This window comes from Chiloscyllium plagiosum, unplaced genomic scaffold (genome assembly GCF_037043375.1).
Source record: "Chiloscyllium plagiosum isolate Xiang-an unplaced genomic scaffold, Cpla_swu_hap1 HiC_scaffold_29, whole genome shotgun sequence".
In the NCBI taxonomy this organism is placed as follows: Eukaryota; Metazoa; Chordata; class Chondrichthyes; order Orectolobiformes; family Hemiscylliidae; genus Chiloscyllium; species Chiloscyllium plagiosum.
Genome location: NW_028270167.1, coordinates 19160680 through 19185573, shown reverse-complemented (window position 1 = coordinate 19185573; position 24894 = coordinate 19160680). Strand labels below are relative to the sequence as shown.

The window sequence follows — 24894 nt, the reverse complement described above, 5'->3', positions numbered from 1 at the left end:
AAGTTTGGGAACTCCATTGGTCCAATTATCCGCAGATTAGGAATCCCGTTTGCCAGTTACTCCATTTCTTTCATTTAGATACTTCTTATGAAGTGAAAATGTATTTTATTTTTCCTCATTGTCTTATATTCTTTTGAAGAATTTCAAGTTTCACATACCAGTATCCAACCTTTCTTTAGAAAGGCACCTTCATTTTATTGGGAGAAAATGAGGACTGCAGATGCTGGAGACCAGAGTTGAAAAGTGTGGTGCTGGAAAAACACAGCAGGTCAGGCAGTATCCGAGGAGCAGGAGAATCGACGTTTCAGGCATAAGCCCTTCTTCAGGAATGAGGCTGGTGTGCCAAGCGGGCCCCTACCTTTCATCTCAGCAAATTCCCTCCCCCCTACCTTTTATCTCAGCCCGCTTGGCACACCAGCCTCATTCCTGAAGGAGGGCTTATGCCCGAAACGTCGATTCTCCTTCTCCTCGGATGCTGCCTGGCCTGCTGTGTTTTTCCAGCACCACACTTTTCAACCTTCACTTTATTAAAAACTAAAAAGAAAAATCAGACCTGGAAATCCAAAACAAAGTCAGAAGATACTGGAAAAAATTCAGTATGTCTGGGAGCAGCAGTGGAGAGAGAAACAAAGTTACTTTGAGCCTGATATGACTTCACCGGAAATTTCATTTTAGTTTTGCCCTGTTGTACTTTTGAGAACTGTTTTAGCCGGTAGAAGTTACATTGCTTTCACAGTTGAACCCAGGATCTCAATGCTAATACTTGTGTCCAGAAAGTAAAATGAAAAAGCCCAGAATTTAATGGCTGACTCCCCCCCCCGACAAAGGACAAGCTGAATAGCACCCCTTGACTTCAAATCTGCTCCATTTCTGGACTTTGCTGATGAATCTGTGTACCATTTATCTCTGCCTCAAAATCACAAGTGAGAAGGTCAATCACTGGCAGGCTTTACATTTTCTGAAACTGATTAAAAAATGAGCTCTCACATAGCACAGCACACGATAGCTTTAACTAGTGGACATTTATCTGCACCAATCTATTAGGTTGCAACTCTTTTTGCTCTTTGCTCACGAATGGCTTATTTTGCAGAAACATCACTCCGACTGGAAACCTGAGATGCGATTACCATCTGACAGTGAATATGTTATTCTCGCAAATCTGGAATGGAACTCTGAATATGAAGTTTACGTTGTTGCTGAGAACCTGCAAGGCAAGTCAGAAGCTGGTTCAGTCTCCTTCCGGACCTCAGTAGAACCCACTGTCATTCCAGGTACGATTTCTGGCTGCTTTCAAATATTATTTGCATTAAATCTTGCAAAGACGCTGCATCCCCAAATCTAATCATGCTTGTAAAATTGAATACTGCTTTATATGGTATTCATCTGTCTGTAATGTATTGAATTTCATTTATTTCTTTCATGGAAAAAATTGTACTAGTTAGTACTTCTCTGCATATCATTTGAAAGTGAATACAGTTCATTTTCCAATCACATTTTTCCACTACCAGACTTGTATCCAGCAAGAAATGTTGGCTTGCAATGCAGTAATCATGGGTACAGCCATTAACACAAAATGAAATTGGAATCTTACATTGGAACAGAGCGTAAGAACCGTTCAGTAAAGGGTAAACTGCAGCAAGCTATAATGCTCTTCAATATTTGACAATCACACTTTCTTGAGCAGGTTAATGGTTATCTAGCTGAACAAGTTGAATCTTCTGCTGTCCAATGTAGCACGTTTGCTGGTGGGTGGAGGGCAAGTTGGCAGTTATTCAGGCAGAAGGATGGCAAATGGGATCCTTCCTGCAGATAACACTTTCCTGCCTCCTTCCTGATAAAGTCCAAAGCAAGAAGACCCTTGGACAGCCTTGAGGACCTCCTCCTGTCACCAACAGTATTAATCCAGCAATGGGTGGGACGTATTTGCTTTCTTCCATAGAGGTTGGCGGGGAGAGGGAGCAGTTGTTCATTGGCTCTCCCTGCCTGATCAAGGGACCCAACACCAGGAAGGGAAAATTTGCCAAGAGTCCACCGCACCAGAACACCCAATTCCCTTTTGTCAGCTGTGGCCAGGGATCGAATAATGATCCTTTGTGTTGTAAGGCTCTGTCTGCTCAATGCTGCTGCCATTCAGTAGAGACTGGTAGTTCATTCTATCATCTGAACAACGATCCCAGGGGAGTGCATGCTGTTGGTCTGACACAGTCCTGATTGTGACACTAGATATTCCTGGGAAGAGGCATCACAGGGGACCCATGCCCCCTTCTCAGCCAGATTCTCCCGTCATTCTCACAAGATTCTGCCCCACAGTTTTGTACATCCTGTGCGAATCACAACTCGATTTCAGCAGCCAAAGTCATCAGCTGGTTGGTCCAAGATCTGAAGTTTGTAGAACATCAGGACAACTTTCTCAAGTTCATACTGTAACTGCCAGCTCCCTGACTGAAAGATGTTTCACAAAAAGTAAGAATCTTCTGAAATGGTAGAGACCATTGCTATTATCTACCATAGCAACATCAAAGAAGTAGTAGTTGTGAGAAGCCTGTACTTTTATTATAAGCAGTAATATCAAAAGAATGACCCAAGGACAAAAAAGCCCACACGGATTTGAAAATAATTTAAAAACTTGCAAGATCCAAGTTCTTTGTACAACTCTTAGGTTTTGAAATCTGTCATCACTATATACTGTTTTGAGCATAATTTTGTTTTCCAAATTTAGTGATAATAATTGCCCTGATTACTTTGCGAAATTTAATTGCAGTGACAGTCCAGGTTTTGATAATACAGTTTTCTTTGTCTCTCTGAACTATAGTTTACTGATGTTAATCGGCTGAATTGAATCTGGCTGACATGCAACCTCTCTCAGTGCATGACAAGTTTTATACTTCAGCAGTCCTTATAATTGTTTCTGAATCCTGATACCATCCAAGGTTATTAATGTGACTTCAATGGCATATATACTGTTTGAACACTGGAAGGTCACCAAAGCTGTGACCAACTGATAATGCATTTCAAACATGAATGTTCTGGTGTGATTCGTTTTGGAACAGGATATGGCAACTTGCACTTCATGCTCCAGTTAGTTTGCAGAGGCTCCTGATTTCAATGTAAAACCTACTTAATTGTTTATTTTTGCAAGTAGTGAAGGTTACAGTTTCATCACAAGTTATTGGCTGCAGGCCCTTGGATTTCTTGCTATTTTACCTATTCTTGCTGTTTATCTGCCCAGTAATACTGGTTATCTGTGAATCAGAACACAGGATTTTCATTGACAGACTTTGATCCAAAGAGAATCTTATTATCATTTTTTATGATTTTAGCAATTTACACTGCGGTATCAGAGTGAATCCAAAATCTCCTTAAGATATAAAGGGCGATATTTTCCTCTTCATTGAAAATGTTTAAAAATAGGCATTTTTTTGTTGCTGTAGCTTAATTCCCAAGGAAAAATTTTCAATGAAATTTAGCAACAAAAAATTGGTAATGATGAACCTTACAAAATTGTTTCAGAATTATTACTTAGAGCTGTGAGCTCATTCTATAAAGAAAGGACAATTTGTTTTTGTGCTTGACCAGAATATAAAGGAACCATATTGTGATAAATAATATTCAAAGCGATTATTTTGAAAAGAAAATACTTTTCCCAAAGGCAGAGTGTGAGATGTTGTGTTTTAGCACACCATTAAGCATTTTAATATATTTTACTAGCTGTGTAGCCCCTACTTCAAGTTAAGTAGAATTTGCTAAATACAGTATGTAACACAGTTCCAAAATGTTTGACAATCTTTTGTCGTAGGTTTGTTTGCCATGAAAGATAATGGAAGCTTCCCAGCAGCGTCTGTGTATTAGCTTATTTGTAGTCAGCATTAATTTTTCTTGCTAAACAATGAGCATCATGCATTTCAGGTTTAGTGTCTCTGGAACGTTGTCCATTTGCATTCTGCCTGGCTGGTTTTCTTCATTCATGGAAGTAATAATTGGATAAATATTGAAGTGGAAGTATGTTCAGGGTACTGGACCAACTGGAAGAGAGTGGGATGAATGCGATGACTCTTTTGAAGAGCTGTGATGTGGAGGTGCTGGTGTTGGTCTGGGGTGGGCATCAGTAGTCACACGACACCAGGTTATAGTCCAACAAGTTTGTTTGAAATCACAAGCTTTCAGATTGCGGCTTCTTCGTCAGGTGAAGTGCACACTCTGAAAGCTTGTGGTTTCAAACAAACGTGTTGGACTATAACCTGGTGTTGTGTGATTTCTGACTTTATAGAACTGGCCAAGGCATCATGGAATGAATGGACCCCTTCAGTACAATGTCATTCTATGATGAAATATAATATATACAACAATTTCTTTCTCCATTTTGATTTGTAATTTATTAATTATGTTAACAATTAATAGTTAATGCTTTATTTGCAATAAGAGGAAAATATAGTCCTGAATGTGTAGGTGTAGGCTTTCTCAGGCAAAAAAAAATACTTTCAACTAAATACTATTCATTTTGAAATGTTACTCTTAAGCACATTTTTTTTGACCAGGTCAATGAAAGCACTGTACTGATTCACTTCATTAATGGTGCAGGAACTGATGAATTGGACTTTTGAATATTTTAGCTGTTCTGTGGATGGATTCTATTGTTTAGTGGTTAATGAGTTAACACATTAATGTTTTCTGGGGATGCAGCAGAGTGTGCTGCAATTTGCATGATGAGGCTGACAATGTTACATCAAGTGTTACTGGCCTGTTACATCACTAAGGCAGTTACTTACACAACAGCTTGGAGCATGGGCAAAGGAACTGCTTTTCCATGCCAATAGTTGAAAGCCCTTTAACTGAATGCAGCTAACATATATGGCAGCAAAGTAAAACATAGCATTAATTTCAAATACATTCTTACCAGCCTTATTCCAGCTTTATGTTTGTCTTTCATAGAAACTACTTATTGTTTCTTTTTGCTCTATTCTGTACTTGCAACCCATTGTGTGATCATTTCCATTCTCCCAGCTTAGTTTGTGACCTTTAACCCTGTAACCATGAATATGATCTTTGACCTTGTGTGCTCTGCTTACAATTAAGCATACTTACGTTGCGCAGATATTTCTCTAATCTGTTTTATTTCAAGTTAAAATTTACACTTTATTTGTTTACCTTAAATTCTTAATTTGGCTTTATATTTATGATCTTTTTCTCTCTTTCTCTCTCTTATCCCACTCCCTTTTCTTCCCCGTTCCCGTCCTTTCTTCCACTTGCCTGTTGTCATACACATATGTTTCCATTACTGTATATTTTCTATGAACACCAAATGATTGGAATGGCTATTTTGTTGTACAACTCTTTGCTGCCTTTGGATGGAAATACTTTGGCTTCAACAGCAACCTTGGGTGGTTCATCAATATCATACACACTCTTTTCATTACTTTTCTCTGCAATTCTAGTTGTTTTGCTGTCTTAGACTCTCAAAGAAGGCATGCTGGTTTCTCCTCAAGACAGTTCAACACATCATTTTACGCCTTTGCAGTTGCTTCAGATGTATTTGAACATTATTCTTGAAATTGTACCGTGTTTTTTTTAAACAAATGAACTTTTAAACAAAATGTCAATTTAAAATCAATTGTCCATTGTCTGGTTTTGTTTTTTGCATGTACATTCAATTTTCAATTTATCTTGGCTAAGTTTGTCAATTTCTGCATTTCTTCTTCAGAAGGCTATTTCTGTAGTTACCTTCTTTTGTGAGGATCTATCACAATCATTTCATTCTGTAGTTACTTGTTTCATCAACTATCTGTCACCCTTCCTTTTCCTCTTTCATTAAACAAATCGTTACTATAGCCTGGCAGCCTGATGAATGGAACAATGGCTCAAAGGAATTAGCAACTGTATGTGTGTAAACTAAAGTAAAACCGTAGTATAAATATTGTATATTGTATATCTGGAACAGCTACAAAAGGTTTCATACAAGTTATTGTCGATTTAAAGTTAAATTGAAAGAGAATTAAAAGTAACTTTTGTTTTAAGAATCTATTTCTAAATTGATACCTAGGTTTTTTTGCTGCAATTTGCCAATTGGTACTTTAGTAATAATGCAAACACATGCAATGAAAGCTGATCTTAAACACAGCTTGGTTAAATATGCTTAATTTCATACAGCTATGCTGGCATGCACCATACCATATGCAGAAAACTCCTGAAAATGTGTGTAGGTCATAGCTCTATATTTTCTTTTGAATGCTTTCTTTACATAAGCCGTTTGTAAGCAAATTAATATAAGCTCTTAAAGTCTGACTGCAGTTTGGTAGAATTGCCTTAAATATAGATATTCTAATTTAATTATTTTTTACAGATGAAGAAAAGTGCCATAGGTAATTAAGAAAACATAGAAGTGTATTGCTACAATTTCCTGAAGGGACAGGCAATTGACTAAATTTTATTACCTAAAATAAATAGTTAACAGAATTAATTTTAAGCACTTTCTTTTCTGGTTCATAACACCTGTGTTATCTCTACTTTATATGGTGAAGAATTTGATTTTCAGTTTCCCCTAAAATACAAGTAAAAAATAGAGATAAAAACCAGTCTGATTTTTTTTTAAAGTTAGAAATACACACAAGACAGTCAGCCTCTAAAGCTTACTGCAATGTGTATGTGAACTTCTTTCGAACTGGAAAATAAGCAAGGTCTTCGATAGAACAGAACAAAGTTAAGAGAGAATTTAGATTTGTTTTTCCCCGAAATGTTCACCCTTCAGCTGCAGGCAAACTTACTGTGTAATTTTATGTTGATAATTAACATTTACTGTGGAATGTTGAAGCATTATTTGGTAATGCATTCGGAATGTATCCATTTATTCATTGTTATTACCATGTACTGTATCTCTATGTTCACATTTCCAGAAAATGTGACCAGTAACGTATTTTTTCATTGATAAAAAAGCTTCTCACACTTATATATTTTAACAGAAATGCAACATGTAAAATCTAAAAACTAAACTAAATGTGGCAAAGAAATAGACAGTAAAAGGCTCATGTAGTAGTTTGGCATTCAATGCTAATAAATGTAACAATATTTTTAAATTTTTAAATGTTCTTACAAAACTTCTTATTTCTCTAACTAATTTCTACATAGCACCCAGTAAATTTAGCACAATATGGAAACTTAAAGCCAGAGGAAACCCCATTGTTTCATATTATTTGATTTGTCTGATAGGTTAGGATGTGACAGGATATTTCAACACAGTGTTTTGAGCTCTTCCATTTTCCTGTTTTTGTGAAAAAGGTGCACTTACTGGTATTAGTTATAAAAAATTAAGTCCCTTTTACAGGGATGCAACCAATGTATTTATGGTGAAATCTCATTTATTTGCTACATGTCAGCTGTATCTAGTGCATATTTTGTTATTACTAGGAAAGAATTGTTGCGACTAAATAAGATGGAAATTACCAGTAACTGAAAAGAATCTCTGTTGGGGAATGTCCATGCTCAAATGGAAAATAAATTTGCATTGACGTACAAAACCTTGCTAATATTTGTACTCTGTTTCACACTAAGTGATTAACTGCGAAATGTTTCTCATGTACGCTTTGTTAATCTAGGCCAGTAGATGCTTTATATACAAGCATTATAGTCACTTGGTGCCAAAATACTTTTTGCGATTTAATTTTGAAGATATACTTTTATTTGAATGTTGTCACAGTTTTGCATCACTCTTCCTCTGTCCTTTATTTCCTCACTGTACGCTGTTTCGCAAAGTCTTTGCAGAAACTTGGGATAGAACTGTCAATGGTATTCCTGGTTTCTCTGTATTCAGCAACTCATTTAAAAGTAACAAATTGACAATTATTTTTAATAATACATGCAAACAACATCAAGCATTTTTTATATTTAGAGAAATATTGTTCCACATTTCCTGAAATGATTTGATAGGATTCTTAGTTGGCACTGCTAGGCACTCTTCACAGCTTTCTCTCAGAATTATCATGCCATATGCAGCTTCCACAGAAAGAACAGAGCTACACCGTTTTGAAGTCAGTTGTGTCTCATAGTTGTACTAACATTATCAGTATGCCACCGCATGATTTCCTTTTGGCAGCAGTACAGTAATGTGATTTAATAAGTGAATGGGATAAACTTTGTTCAGTATATGTCCAAATTAATGATGTCAGTTACGTATAGAACATATGCGCTAAATGATTTTTTTTTCAGTTATAACTAAGCTTTGCTCTCACATGACGTACTATAACATTTTAAAGTTTGAAACTTGAGGTACAGATTTGGAACAAAATCTTAGTCAGCTGAGTTGAGAAGCCCACTTGGATTTGGCACCAAATATTATTTTGGTACCTCTGACCAACAGTGCATAGTTTGAAGGCCAATTAAATCTAGTTGAAATCAGTGAACCATTTTGTGCATTAAGTTTATTTGTAGTGCTGGTGTTGAATAGCACCAAAAACACTTTTTGGAGATATTTAAAAGCATCACTTTTTCTTGAAAATCTGATGAACTTGAGATTTTAATGTGAAAAAAGGAACATGGAATCATGAGATTCCTTTTTCAGATTTCTTCAACCTAAAAATTGAATTTTTTTTTTGATTTTCTTGAATCCATAAAAGGCAGGCTACATATTTGAGAGCTTTAGGATTACAAGTCACAGTTTAGGGAGCAAATCCTGCTGATGGCTTTGAAAGCTGCAAAGAGCTTGCAGAGCTGGGTCTCTTTTCAGGATTTGATTCTCGTTTTGTTTAAGTTAATTTGTTTTATTTTAAATGTTTCTGTTATCTGATTGTAGAGATTTGATTTCAAATTAATATAGCTAAATATTTTTAATGTAGCATTTTCCAGTGGTAATGTTCTCTATTTTTCAGCATTCATAACAATGGCAGGTGCACAATGTGCACAATCTTAAATTTTCAGTTAAATATGGTCATAAAAAGAGGAATTTTCATCCTGATGTTTGAGTGTTGTTAAAATTGTACTAATCTTTCTAACTGTAAAGTTGTGTCAGCATTAATCGTCTGTGAGACCTTTTTGCATTAACTTGGGGAAAGCTTTGAAATGTGTTGCATCAGATTCCTGCCAACAAAGTAATAGTTCCACAGAATTTTATTACAACATCAAACACATATTTGACAAGTGTTTCATGAGGTTACTTGCCAAATGTTTGAAGTTATGAATTTATTTCAAGAATACCATGCCCACTCAGTTAAATTTGGTTAGCGTCTTGACATTTTCATAAGAAAATAATGGAATTAGTCATTTGGATTATTCTCCTGTACATTCCAGATGTCAAAGTCAGTGGTGTTCTTCTATATTTAAATGTTGACCCTCCTGATTATGATTTAGGGCTGAATTATACCAAAAATCGCGGCATGGTGGCACAGTGGTTAGCACTGCTGCCTCACAGTGTCAGAGACCCGGGTTCAATTCTCACCTCAGGCAACTGTCCGTGTGGAGTTTGCACATTCTCACCGTGTCTGCGTGGGTTCCTCGGGGTGCTCCGGTTTCCTCCCACAGTCACAAAGATGTGCAGGTTAGGTGAATTGGCCATGCCAAATTGCCCGTAGTGTTAGGTGAAGGGGTAAATGTAGGGGAATGAGTCTGGGTGTGTTGCTCTTCGGAGGGTCTGTGTGGACTTGTTGGGCCGAAGGGCCTGTTTCCGCACTGTAAGTAATCTAATCTAATCTAAAATCAGCTAAATGTGATCTTTGTGGAGGGTTTCTCTTTGTAAGCTCAGCAAGTCAGACAGAAGGAAATTGGCACCCTGTTTTGAATGGCGGATGGCTTGTTGTGTAAAGTGGCTGATTCTCCACTCACCAACCCATGAACTCCTCACCATAGTCTCAAAGTTGAGCCTGGGCAGGAAGCAGCCCTTACATTGAATGCCTCGATTGGGTTGAGAGTAGATGGTCCACCCCAAACCTCGGTTGCTTTCCCACATTCTTTAGATAGCGTGACCGGTAAATTACAGGAGCTTGAAGTAAGGTGAGTAGGCGGGAAGGACACCTAGGGGAATTTTACACCCCTCCCATTCTGCAAGGTCACAGTCTAAGTCATGGAAAATTCTTCCCATGATGTCAAAGTCTCAGATTAAGAAGTCAACCACTTTTGACTTTGACACTAAGAAATTTCATCAATTAAAGGAATCGTTGGGATTTTCTAATCATGGAGCAGTGGATGCTCAGGTGTGGAGTATATTCGAGAAAACAGTCCATCGGTATTTTGAGTACTTATGGAATCCACAAAGTTATGGCTTTAAAAAAGGAGGCATTTCAACCTCTCAAGGCTGCTCTAATTCTCTGGGCATTTTTTTCTATGGTACTAAACCCTTGTCTTTTCCATTTGCTTCTATTTAAATAGTTATCTAGTGCCATCTTGAATGTCTCAATTGAACCCGCCTCCATCACAAATCGAGGTAGTGCATTCCGGACTCGCTAATCGCTGGGTGAAAAGTTGCTTGTTTGCACATTTTGCAGTGGCTTCTTTTGCGAAGCATTTTGACAACCAAAGAGGACAGTCATACTCTTCCAATGAGCAGGAGCAATTTATCCCTGTCCAGACGCCTCATGATTTTTTTCAATCATCTATCTTGTTTTCCCTCAGTCTTCTGTCCAAAGAGAACAGTTCCAATCTGTCCACTGACCAACTGGAACCATTCTCCTAAAAACCTTTTGCAATCTCGAAAATTATTATGAAAATGTGGTACCCAGAGCTGTACACCTTACTCTAGCTGAAGTCTAATTCTTTTGAATTCTCGAAATGATTGCTCTTATACTCTATGCATGTATTAATGAAACCTAAAATATTGTATATTTTTGATCCATTTTTAATGAATTGTGAACAAATATACATCCACTCTTTCTGCAGCTACACAAACATCAGAATACTGGCCTTTAATTTATAGTATCTGTCCATGTTCTTTCTATCCAAGTGTATTATCTCTCACAACTCTGTATTGAACTTCATCTACAACCAATTCACTCATTTCACCAACATGTCTATTCGTTTTCAAGTTCTGCATTGACTTTGTCACAATTTTATAATTGTCTTAAGGTTTGTGTCATTTGCAAATGCTGATATTGTGTCCTTGCACACTAAAATCTAGACCATTTATATTCATCAGGAAAAGCAAAAGTCTCAACACTGAACCCTGAAGAACTCCAAAACCTTGACAGCACTTTGAGGGTGACATGGTGGCTCAGTGGTTAGCACTCTACTGCCTCACAGCACAGGGACCCAAGTTTGATTCCCCCCTCAGGCAACTGTCTGTGTGGAGTTTGCACATTCTCCCTGTGTCTGCATGGGTTTCCTCCGGGTGCTCCAGTTTCCTCCCGCAATCCAAAAGATGTGCAGGTCAGGTGAATTGGCCATGCTAACTTGCCCATAGTGCTATGTGCATTAGTCAGGGGTAAATTGGGGAAATGAATCTGGGTGGGTTACTGGTTTGGGCCAAAGGGCCTGTTTCCACACTGTAGAGAATCTAATATAATCTTCCTCCAGCATGAGGACAATTGCTTTCTATTTTGCATCTGCACACCAATTTTATATCCATGGAGCTACAGTTACTTTCATTCCTTGACCTATAACTTCCCTCATGCGTCTACTCTATCTGATATCTTCTGGATATTCGTCAATTTCCCTCATCAACCTCTCTGTTACCTCTTTGAAAAACTCCAGCAGGTTAATTGGACATAATTTTTCCTTAACAGACTTATGCTGACTTTTCTGAATTAACCCACGCTCAATGCATATGGCTATTTATTTTGTCCAAAATAACTGTTTCTAAAAGTTTCCCCACCACTGAAATCACAGCGCTAGCAATTACAAACCAATCCTTACAAGCTCCTTTTGAACAAGGGCATGATGTTTGTAATTGTCCAGTCCCCCTTAACCTTCCCCAAATCTAGGGAATATGGAAAGGTTACTTTATGGAAAGAAAACGAAACAAGATAGAAGAGACATTTAACATCAACAACACCCTCACAGGCATAAAGTTCACCAAGGAGGAAGAAACCAACAACAAACTTGCATTCCTGGACGTCACAGTCGAAAGAAAGGACAATGGAGAACTACAAACCTGCGTATACAGAAAACCGACAAACACTGACCAAATACTTAACTACACCAGCAACCATCCCAACACACACAAACAAAGCTGTATCAGAACACTATTCCAATGAGCCACCTCACACTGCAGCACAGACGAACTTCGGAAAACATAGGAGAACCACCTATGCAACTTATTCAAGAAGAACGGATACTCAAAAAATACAGTCCGCAGATTCCTCAAGAACAAACCACGACAAGCAGACCAAACACAGCCAGAAAACCTAACCACCTTACCATACAACAAAGAAGTTTCAGAAATGACAGCCAGACTACTAAGACCCCTCGGAATCCTAGTAGCACACAAACCCACCAACACTCTCAAACAAAAACTAACAAACTTAAAAGACCCAGTACAACCCATGGACAAAACCAAAGTCATCTACAAAATTCCATGCAAGGACTGCCACAAACACTACATAGGACAAACAGGAAGAAAGTTAGCCACCAGGATACACGAACACCAGCTAGCCACAAAAAGACACGACCCTCTCTCCCTCATAGACCTACACACGGATGAAAAAACCCACCATTTCGACTGGGACAACACATCTATCCTGGGACAGGCTAAGCAAAGACATGCCAGAGAATTCCTAGAGGCCTGGTACTCCAACCACAACGCCATAAACAAACACATAGATCTGGATGCCATCTATCAACCCCTCAGAAAACGAACAGGAAATGACATCACCACAAACCCCAAGAACCCCATCCAGGAGGAAGATATAAATTGAAAGCAGGAGACAACAGCTTCACTTCACTTGGAGGTCGCCACTGATGATGTTACCCAGCCAGGTAATGAAACGTCTGGATATCAAATCTACAGCTCAGCGAGCAAACCCACACCCTAAACTTCAACCTGAGCTATAAACCTTGCAAACCTACCAATAGCATACAGTTCGCTGGGCCTTTTCTGAGAGTATTCAGCAATAAATTAGAATCCCATGAAGTCTCTTCTTCAAGTAAAAGATGAACATTGAAAGCTTTTGATGATTCCACCTATTACTCTCCTTTAGCTGATGAACGAGTAGTGTTCAATGTTGAATACCACTTGGAAAAATATGAGAGTAGTAACAGCTAAACACTCTCATTGTTGGTCTTCATTGTCAACCAGTGATTCAACAATGCAGCCACTCCCCAAACAGCCATGATTGCTAGTTTGGATTTCAACAGATGCTCGAGTCAAATGGCCTACTCCTGCTCCCATTACAATGAAACTATGAATAAAAGAATATGGGGGTATAAGCTACCACATACTTGTTATTCCAGCTGCAGTAGTAGTAAGAACGCCTGCCACAATGTCTTGTCATAAGATTGAGGGCCCTCTCCATCATGTTGTGTAGCATTACCGTCATACTAAGGTATTATATCTCAAACCTAGGGATCCATGAGACATGTGGGCCATTAGAAACTGGCACATTCCTCATTGCATCATTCTGTATAATATCTGGCATATTCCTCATTGCTCAATCATCCACCCTGGTGACCAACCCTTGTCCATTAAAGAATACAGAATTGCATGCAGGAAGCACCACAGGATATGCTTAAATGATAACGTTACAATAAATTGTATGAGTAACAGTAGGTAGTTATGCAAGTTAGCAAGTAGGATTCTCCAAGCATCCCCAGTAATGAATACGGCATGTCACAAGTGTATAAAGGACAAAGTGTCAACAGCGAACTTCATCCATTAATGCCAAGCAACTAATTGCTCTCACTGTTCTTCTGACTATACAGCATCACAGCTGATAGTCTTCAGGTATTTGATTCGGGTAGCATGGTATGAAGCAATAGATAATGCATTGGAAGAAGCAAAAACTTTAATTGTTTATCAAGTTCCACTTGTGGTTCTGATAATTCTGTTCTCTAGAACTAGCTGCACCTTTTGTTCAGTCATTAACGTATGTCTTGTCCACAAAAGCAAGTAGCCAGCCAATGACCACATTGTCAGCCTGCTCTCAATCATCAGGAAAACGACGCAAAGATGGTCATCAACTGTATCAACAAGGGGCACTTGCTTATTGATGCTGAATTTGGATTCCGTTAGAGATACCAATTGTATTATAGTCTTAGATCAAACATGGATAAAGAGCTGAATTACTCAAGGTGGTGAGAGTTACTACCATTGATTTCAAGGCAACGGAGGGGGTCTGCAGAAAGTCATGGAACTGAGGAAACTCTCCAGTGGCTGGAGTTACACCTCGCAGAAAGAAAGATAAATCTTGCAGTTACAGGACAATTCTTTCAGCCCCAGCCCCAGCACTGCAGGAATTCCCCTGGGCTGTGCTTTGTGACTTTAGCTGCTTTGTCAATGACAAAATATCATAAGGTCAAGTTGACTGACGATTGTACAGCGTTCAGGTCTATTTGCGATTCCACAAATAGTGATTACATGGTTACGTATAGCAAGACTTAAACAATATCCAATATGGAGCCAAAAAAAACCACCAAACAGTGACCATCTTTTTCAAGACTATAGGAGACTGAGGGGGGGTCTTATAGAAGTGTACAAGATCATGAGAGGCACTCTCATTTTTCCAGGATTGGGGAATCACGGACTAGACAGCATCAGTTTAAGGTTAGAGGGGAAAGAATAAAAGGGAACCTGATGGGCAACCTTTTTACACAGAGGGTGTTGTGCATATGAATGGAGCTGCCAACGGAAGTGGTTGAGGCAGTACATCAACAACATTTAAAAGGCATTTGGGCAAATACACGGATAGGAAAGGATTAGAAGAACATGGGTCAAGTGCAGAGAAATGGGATTAGCATGGGTGACATTTTGGATCGGTATGGACCAGTTTGGGTCAAAGGGCCTGTCTCCATGGTGTAAGACTCTATGAGTCTATTTATAAACATGTTAAATCACCTCCTCTCAACATTCAGTGGTACTATCCTTATTGAATCCATCAATATCCTGGGAGTCACTTGCTGCACCAGCCATAAAAATTCTGTGGCTATGAGAGAAGGTCAGACACTGAGTACTCTACAGTGAATGCTCTGCCTATGGACAGCTGTTACATCTAGAGCTGATGTTCTGCTGTTTGTTACATTTCTAGATTGGATACCCCAAATTGTTAAGTGCTCCATTGAAGACAGGTCGCTGCCTTTATTCATGTGCTCCCTCAGTTGTTTTTAATTTAAAAACTGATTCCTTCCCTTGTGGATACCTTTCCCCTGGACCCAAATGAACTTTGGAGCAAATTTAACCAGACTTCCTTGAACTAAAGCGTTGAGTTTATTATTTGTGAAATGCGCACACAGACGCGCGTGCGAAATTAACTGAATCCAAAAGGATCAAAGGTATTAAAATCATGTGCATTAATGGATTAGTCTTGGAATTGTTTATGAATTGTTTATGAAGGACTGATAGTTGAACATTGAGGCTGAGGCAGCGGATGTTACCTGTAATGTTGACATTTAAAGTTGAGCAGTCAGTTTCTTAATTTTGTAGATTAGTTGAGATTCGGTACTTCTGATTCATTTTGATTGAGAGTAGAATATTATAGAATATAGAATATCTTTTATTGTCATGTCTACTCCATTATAGAGGTACAGTGAAAAGCTTTCACAATAGCTGCCTTTTATGGCACCATCTTAGGTATAAAGAAAGGAATAAGAAGTAGTCACATTACTGTACAGAGTTCAAAAAATACGTTATAAATAAGACATTGCCAAAGATTGACATTACAGCCAAGTAAAAAGTTTCAAATAAACTTTACATTCCAGCAGCTCAGCACAGGGTCTCCAAACCTGGTCATTCTGCATGCACCAGACCCCAGTCCATCCCAGACGCCAGTCCATCCCAGACCCCAGTCCATCCCAGAACCCAGTCCACCCCAGACGCCAGTCCATCCCAGACCCCAGTCCACCCCAGACCCCAGTCCATCCCAGAACCCAGTCCACCCCAGACGCCAGTCCATCCCAGACCCCAGTCCACCCCAGACGCCAGTCCACCCCAGACGCCAGTCCATCCCAGACCCCAGTCCATCCCAGACCCCAGTCCAACTCAGACCCCAGTCCACCCCAGACCCCAGTCCACCCCAGAACCCAGTCCACCCCAGACGCCAGTCCATCCCAGACCCCAGACGCCAGTCCACCCCAGACGCCAGTCCACCCCAGACCCCAGTCCATCCCAGACCCCAGTCCAACTCAGACCTCAGTCCATCCCAGACCCCAGTCCAACCCAGACCCCAGTCCATCCCAGACCCCAGTCCATCCCAGACCCCAGTCCATCCCAAACCGTAGTCCATCCCAGACGCCAGTCCATCCCAGACCCCAGTCCAACCCAGACCTCAGTCCATCCAAGACCCCATTTTAACCCAGGCCTCCAGTCCATCACAGACTCCAGTCCATCCCAGACCCCAGTCCAACTCAGACCCCAGTCCAACCCAGGCCTCAAGTCCATTCCAGACCCCAGTCCAACCCAGACCCCAGTCCAACACAGACTTCGTCCATCCCAGACCCCAGTCCAACCCAGACCCCAGTCCAACCCAGGCCTCCAGTCCAACCCAGACCCCAGTCCAACCCTGACCCCAGTCCAAACCAGACCCCAGTCCAACCCTGACCCCAGTCCAAACCAGACCCCAGTCCAACCCAGACCCCAATCCACTCCATACCTGCACTCAGTTGTTCCCAGGTAAGCTTCAGCACTACATCCTCCACACCGGTCTCTGCATAAGGCTCTCAATCCCCATGCTGCTCCGGGGCTCACCGTCCCCATGCTGCTCTGGGACTCACTGTCCTCGTGTAGCTCTGGGGCTCACTGTCCCCATGCTGTTCCAGGACTCACCGTCCCCATCCTGTTCTAGGACTCACTGTCCTCGTGCTGTTCCGGGACTACTTTCCCCATGCTGCTCCGGGACTCACTGTCCTCGTGCTGTTCCGGGACTCATTGTCCCCATGCTGCTCCGGGGCTCACTGTCCCCATGCTGCTCCGGGACTCACTGTCCTCGTGTAGCTCCGGGACTCACTGTCCCCGTGCTGCTCCGGGGCTCACTGTCCCCATGCAGCTCCGGGACTCACTGTCCCCATGCTGCTCCGGGACTCACTGTCCCCATGCTGCTCCGGGACTCACTGTCCTCGTGCTGCTCAGGGACTCACTGTCCCCATGCTGTTCTGGGACTCACTGTCCCCGTGCTGCTCCGGGACTCACTGTCCTCGTGTAGCTCCGGGGCTCACTGTCCCCATGCAGCTCCGGGACTCACTGTCCCCATGCTGCTCCGGGACTCACTGTCCTCGTGCTGCTCAGGGACTCACTGTCCCCATGCTGTTCTGGGACTCACTGTCCCCGTGCTGCTCCGGGGCTCACTGTCCTCGTGCTGCTCCGGGACTCACTGTCCCCGTGCTGTTCTGGGACTCACTGTCCCCGTGCTGTTCTGGGACTCACTGTCCCCGTGCTGTTCTGGGACTCACTGTCCCCATGCTGTACTGGGACTCACTGTCCCCATGCTGCTCTGGGACTCACTGTCCTCGTGCTGCTCCGGGACTCACTGTCCCCGTGCTGTTCTGGGACTCACTGTCCCCGTGCTGTTCTGGGACTCACTGTCCCCGTGCTGTTCTGGGACTCACTGTCCCCGTGCTGTTCTGGGACTCATTGTCCCCGTGCTGTTCCGGGACTCACAGTCCCCGTGCTGTTCTGGGACTCACTGTCCCCGTGCTGTTCTGGGACTCACTGTCCCCATGCTGTTCTTGGACTCACTGTCCTCGTGCTGTTCTGGGACTCATTGTCCCCGTGCTGTTCCGGGACTCACTGTCCTCGTGCTGTACTGGGACTCACTGTCCTCGTGCTGTACTGGGACTCACTGTCCCCGTGCTGCTCTGGGACTCATTGTCCCCGTGCTGTTCCGGGACTCACTGTCCTCGTGCTGTTCTGGGACTCACTGTCCCCGTGCTGTTCCGGGACTCACTGTCCTCGTGCTGTACTGGGACTCACTGTCCTCGTGCTGTTCTGGGACTCACTGTCCTCGTGCTGTTCTGGGACTCATTGTCCCCGTGCTGTTCCGGGACTCACTGTCCTCGTGCTGTACTGGGACTCATTGTCCCCGTGCTGTTCCGGGACTCACTGTCCCCGTGCTGTACTGGGACTCATTGTCCCCGTGCTGTTCCGGGACTCACTGTCCTCGTGCTGTACTGGGACTCACTGTCCTCGTGCTGCTCTGGGACTCATTGTCCCCGTGCTGTTCCGGGACTCACTGTCCTCGTGCTGTTCCGGGACTCACTGTCCCCATCCTGTTCTAGGACTCATTGTCCCCGTGCTGTTCTGGGACTCACTGTCCCCATGCTATTCTTGGACTCACTGTCCTCGTGCTGTTCTGGGACTCACTGTCCTCGTGCTGTTCCGGGACTCACAGTCCCCGTGCTGTTCTGGGACTCACTGTCCCCGTGCTGCTCCGGGGCTCACTGTCCCATGCTGCTCTGGGACTCACTGTCCCCGTGCTGTTCTGGGACTCACTGTCCCCGTGCTGTTCCGGGACTCACAGTCCCCGTGCTGTTCCGGGACTCACAGTCCCCGTGCTGTTCTGGGACTCACTGTCCCCATGCTGTTCTTGGACTCACTGTCCTCGTGCTGTACTGGGACTCATTGTCCCCGTGCTGTTCCGGGACTCATTGTCCCCGTGCTGTTCCGGGACTCACTGTCCCCGTGCTGTTCCGGGACTCACTGTCCTCGTGCTGTACTGGGACTCACTGTCCTCGTGCTGCTCTGGGACTCACTGTCCCCGTGCTGTTCCGGGACTCACAGTCCTCGTGCTGTTCCGGGACTCACTGTCCCCGTGCTGTTCCGGGACTCACAGTCCCCGTGCTGTTCTGGGACTCACTGTCCCCATGCAGCTCCGGGACTCACTGTCCTCGTGCTGTACTGGGACTCATTGTCCCCGTGCTGTTCTGGGACTCACTGTCCCCATGCTGTTCTTGGACTCACTGTCCTCGTGCTGTACTGGGACTCATTGTCCCCGTGCTGTTCCGGGACTCACTGTCCTCGTGCTGTACTGGGACTCACTGTCCTCGTGCTGCTCTGGGACTCATTGTCCCCGTGCTGTTCCGGGACTCACTGTCCCCGTGCTGTTCCGGGACTCACTGTCCTCGTGCTGTACTGGGACTCACTGTCCTCGTGCTGCTCTGGGACTCATTGTCCCCGTGCTGTTCCGGGACTCATTGTCCCCGTGCTGTTCTGGGACTCACTGTCCCCGTGCTGTTCTGGGACTCACTTTCCCCGTGCTGTTCTGGGACTCACTGTCCCCGTGCTGTTCCGGGACTCACTGTCCCCGTGCTGCTCCGGGACTCACTGTCCCCGTGCTGCTCCGGGACTCACTGTCCTCGTGCTGCTCAGGGACTCACTGTCCTCGTGCTACTCCAGGACTCACTGTCCTCGTGCTACTCCGGGACTCACTGTCCCCGTGCTGCTCCGGGACTCACTGTCCCCGTGCTGTTCCGGGCCTCACTGTCCCCGTGCTGTTCCGGGACTCACTGTCCTCGTGCTGTTCTGGGACTCACTGTCCCCGTGCTGCTCCGGGACTCACTGTCCTCGTGCTGTTCCGGGACTCACTGTCCCCATGCTGTTCCGGGCCTCACTGTCCCCGTGCTGCTCCGGGACTCACTGTCCTCGTGCTGTTCCGGGACTCACTGTCCCCGTGCTGTCCTGGGACTCACTGTCCCCGTGATGTTCTGGGACTCACTGTCCCCGTGCTATTCCGGGACTCACTGTCCCCGTGCTGTTCTGGGACTCACTGTCCCCGTGCTGTTCCGGGACTCACTGTCCTCGTGCTGTTCTGGGACTCACTGTCCCCGTGCTGTTCTGGGACTCACTGTCCCCGTGCTGTTCCGCGACTCACTGTCCCCATGCTGCTCCGGGACTCACTGTCCTCGTGCTGCTCAGGGACTCACTGTCCTCGTGCTGCTCCGGGACTCACTGTCCTCGTGCTGCTCCGGGACTCACTGTCCTCGTGCTGTTCCGGGACTCACTGTCCTCTCTGCTCTGGGACTCACTGTCCCCAAGCTGTTCCGGCACTCACTGTCCTCACTCCTCCGGGACTCACTGTCCTCGTGCTCTGGGACTCACTGTCCTCTCCGCTCTGGGACTCACTGTCCCTGTGCTGCTCTGGGACTCACTGTCCCCGTGCTGCTCTGAGACTCACTGTCCTCGTGCTGCTCCGGGACTCACTGTCCTCCCTGCTCTGGGACTCACTGTCCTCTCCGCTCTGGGACTCACTGTCCCTGTGCTGCTCTGGGACTCACTGTCCCCGTGCTGCTCTGAGACTCACTGTCCTCGTGCTGTTCCGGGACTCACTGTCCCCGTGCTGCTCCGGGACTCACTGTCCTCCCTGCTCTGGGACTCACTGTCCTCTCCGCTCTGGGACTCACTGTCCCTGTGCTGCTCTGGGACTCACTGTCCCCGTGCTGCTCTGAGACTCACTGTCCTCGTGCTGCTCCGGGACTCACTGTCCTCTCTGCTCTGGGACTCACTGTCCTCATGCTGCTCCGAGACTCACTGTCCTCTCTGCTCTGGGACTCACTGTCCTCGTGTTGCTCCGGGACTCACTGTCCTCGTGCTGCTCCGGGACTCACTGCCCTCGTGCTGCACTGGGATTCACTGTCCTCATGCTGCTCCGGGACTCACTGTCCTCTCTGCTCTGGGACTCACTGTCCTCGTGCTGCTCCGGGACTCACTGTCCCCGTGCTGCACCAGGATTCTCTGTCCTCGTGCTGCACCGGGACTCACTGTCCTCGTGCTGCACCGGGACTCACTGTCCTCATACTGTTCCGGGACTCACTGTCCCCGTGCTGCTCTGAGATTTGCTGTCCTCGTGCTGCTCCCAGACCAGCTATCCTCGCCTGCAGCTGTTCCTTTGGTGAAAAGAGGGAAAAAGGAAAAAAAGAGAGTAAGAGAAAGATGAGGCAGGAATGAGGAGCGCTGGTGGGAGTATCTGCTCTACCGCTATCTTCCCGATTGTAGTTGAATTCCACGTTCAGTATTGGTATGTCTTTTTGACTGTTTCCTTCTGTCTGGTTTGTAGCTGGCTGAATTATGCACCCAGAGTAAGAGTTTCCTTTTACCTGCAATACAGGGATGACTAGGGGAGAGCCCTTCAACAGTGACCTAACAGTACCCACAACATTCGAATGCAGGCTGGTACACATGAGAGCAGTCAGTCCCGCAAACACATTGCTAACTTTGTCTCTCAACAGCTACTTGATTTCCAAATACAGTTGTCTTTGGCTCTATTAACCATTTTTTTTTTAACAAAAAGCACACTGTTCTAAATTACAAGTTAAAAAATGTCTGCAGTACTTCAGTGATCTGAATTGTGGTCACAACACATTGCTCTGTATTTTCTACTTGCAAAGCACAAGTCAGGAGCTAGATTGAATATTCTCCAGTTGCCAAGATTTTTGTTGGGTGAGGCTGTGGTGTAGTGGTAATCCAGGGCCTGAATCTTTGTGCACATAGGTTCAAACCCTGCCACAGCAGCTGGTAAAATGTTTAAATTCAGTAATAAAAATTTGGAATGTAATGCTGGTTTCAGTAATTATGATGGTGAGTCTACGGTTGATTTCTGTAAAACGTCATCCGGATCACTAATATCCTTTAGGAAAGGAAATCTTCGACCTTTATCTTTTCTGGCCCAAATGTGACTCCACATCCTTCGTAAATATGGTTTTCTGTTAATTGCCCCCTATGAAGCCATTCGGTTCAAGAGCCATTAGGGGTGGGCAACTAATGCTGGCCTATCCAGTGATGCCCACATATCTGACTAAACAAATCAAGGAAAAAAAAACACTCATGAAATTTGTAACTTGCAGGATGTGCAGCCTGATTCCTGCCACTGACCATGATGTACCCTAACTGTAGTCTCTTTGATCTTGGGGTTGCGCTGAAGTAACTTGCCAAGGCTTGTCTGAAAGCACCTCCCCAGACCCCTATCTCCACTACTTAGGAAAGAGCCAGCATGTGCAGAGGACAGCCATTATCGACCGGTTCTGCTATGCCACAGTCCAGTCTCTAAACTCAAAATATGTCACCATTCCTTCATAACAGTGGGCCAAACCTCTGGAATTCCCTATCTACGAGCACTGAGAGAGTACCTTCTTCAATTTGGGAATTCCTCTGAATTCAAGAGGGCGATGCATGCCGGAATTACTGGCAGTACATATCCTGGGAACGGTGTGTGTGTGTGTGTGTGTGTGTGTGTGTGTGTGTGTGTGTGTGTGTGTGTGTGTGTGTGTGTGTGTGTGTGTGTGTGTGTGTGTGTGTGTGTGTGTGTGTGTGTGTGTGTGTGTGTGTGTGTGTGTCCACCATTACTATTGTCTAGACGTCATGGGCGACAAATCAGGATCCTGCTCCTAATGTCCCCATATTCACAGCAGATGTAAAGATATGCTGATTGTATCACAAACTGAGAAATATGTTTTTGGAGAGGTCAAATGAGATGAATATGGGCAACTAAATGTACTTGTGAAGAAAGTGCGATAAGGTAAGAGGCTAGGAATATGGGGAATCTTAACTCATTACGTGGTTGAACAAAAGTAGAATGCAAAATGTATACAGAGGAACCTCGATTATCTGAATATCAATTATCCGATTTTCAGATTATCCGAAGGGGATCTCAAGGTCCCAATAGAAATATTACATCAAAGAGCTGTTTCCACCCTGGTCGCATCTTTTGTTAACAGGTACAATGAGTAAAAACGAACTCGGCTCACTGAACTGCCGCCGCGAACAGTCCAGGCACTGTCTGTAAATGACTGACCACCCTCCCCCCACACTTTCCCTGGAGTTCTGCACGGGGATGAACCCTACCCACCCACCCTCCCCCCCGCTTCCCCAGATAATCTCTCCAAATTATCCTGAACAGGGCAAAGGTGGAACCTGTCAAAAAGTTGCAGTAAAAAGCTTGTGTGTTGGTGACTTACCCCACAAAGGCAGCAGCAGTCTTACTGTTGGTGTACAGACCGGCTGTCCCGAGGAGGGTGGGGGCGGGGTGGGGGCTCACGTGTGGTGTACTGCTGTCTAGTCTCCTGAACGGGGAGCAGACTTTACAGAAATCTCCGAGCCCCAGAGGAAATCAATTAACTGAATAATCAATTATCCAAACAAAATAGTGCCCGCCCATCTCATTTGGGTAATCGAGGTTCCTCTGTATATTAGTACCAAACCACTTCCTCCCCACAAGCCATTTTTGTTGCTAATATTTCCATCATTGGCTGAGATACTTGGGCTGCAGCCTTAATTATATTCACATTGTGGTCCAACCACTTAAGTATGTTATGCAAGGTATGATAACTTAGATTTCCTTTAGATGATGGAGAAAGCATTTGTGTTTTACATGTTGTGATCTTTATGATCGCAGGGTGTGCCAATGAGGTATCGCTAACATTCAATCTATGTACTGTAAAAATCAGAGCCTGTTTGTACATTAGGTGTCTACAGATAGCCATGTGATAAGTGATTGAATAATCTGTTGAAATACATGTTGTTCTGTGCACTATATGAACTCGACTGCTCTTAAATTTGTATATGTCCCTGAGAACAGACTTGGGTCTTGGTTAAACATCTTATCTAAGAAACAGCATCTCCAACAGTGCAGCATTCACTTACTACACTACAGTGTGGATCCACACTATGTTAAGTCTGGCGTGCGGTTTGATCCCTTCAATGTTAATACAAAGGTTAGAATGCTCCCACTGAGCCACATCTGACATTGAAGGTCTGAGAATAGGTTTGAGGTAAGCTTTATTGCCTCATATATTGCTTTTCAGTGATTATAAATTTATTAACAACAGCCCTCCCTTCAGTATTTCCCCAAGCTATGAAAGGTATTCACTATTATTAAATGATACGGATAAAATGCAAAGGAGGCACCTTCAGACTAAATGAGTTTTGTAACTCAAAAATTGCATTGTTGAAGATTTCTGCCACCTTACTGGAGATGTTTTATCTTCATAACATAACAGTTAACAGGAGGACTAACACTCTTCCTTCGCTTGGCAGTTTATTAAGTTGACTGCCAAAAAATCCCACAATTGTCAGTTGCTTAAAATCTATATCAGTTTTGCCATCTCCCACAATCTATATTGATTGCATGTTCAAGAGAGTAGGAAAGTTATGAGGTGTTCCACAGCATAGTTGCTCACCAGGTCAGGCCAGTGCTGTGTTTAGTCAGCTGGTTAAGATTCTGCTTCATCCATTCTGCTTTCTCACCTCACTACACAAACCTGATCGTCCATTAGCATCATTTGAATGGCAGCTGGTGGAGTTTAAAATTCATTAATAAAATCTGGAATACAAATCTAATTTCTGAATAGCTATCGTAAAGCCACCATTAATTGTCTGAACAATAATGTACCACTTTCGGGAAGGAAATCTACCATCCTTAATGAGTCTAGCCTCCATGTGCATTGACCCACACCAATGTGGTTGATTTTCAACTGCCCTTGTAATGGACCAGCAAACAGCCACTTAGTTCAAGGGCAGTTAAGGATGCCTAGCCAGCAAGGCCCACACCCCAAGAATGAATAATAAAGAAGAATCAAGTTTATTTAGATTAGATTCCCTACAGTGTGGAAACAGGCCCTTCAGCCCAAACCGACCCTCCAAAGAGTAACACACCCAGACCCATTTCCCTCTGACTAATGCCCCTAACACTATGGGCAATTTAGCGTGGCCAATTCACCTGACCTGCACATCTTTGGACTGTGGGAGGAAACCAGAGTACCTGGGGGAAACCCAGACAGACACGGGGAGAATGTGCAAGCTCCACACAGGCAGTCACCCAAGGCTGGAATCAAACCTGGGACCCTGGT

The 24894-nt window shown here is 43.9% G+C and overlaps 1 protein-coding gene across 12 annotated transcripts in view; it reads left to right on the top strand.

The window, feature by feature from the left end:
- Window positions 1-24894, top strand: part of ncam1a (neural cell adhesion molecule 1a) — a 511684-nt gene that overhangs the window by 456513 nt on the left and 30277 nt on the right. For all 12 annotated transcript variants that reach the window (XM_087976401.1, XM_043676728.2, XM_043676727.2 and 9 more), the window contains one exon: window positions 1091-1271. In XM_087976401.1, coding sequence (XP_087832527.1) covers window positions 1091-1271 — 181 coding nt within the window. The remainder of the gene's footprint in view (window positions 1-1090; window positions 1272-24894) is intronic.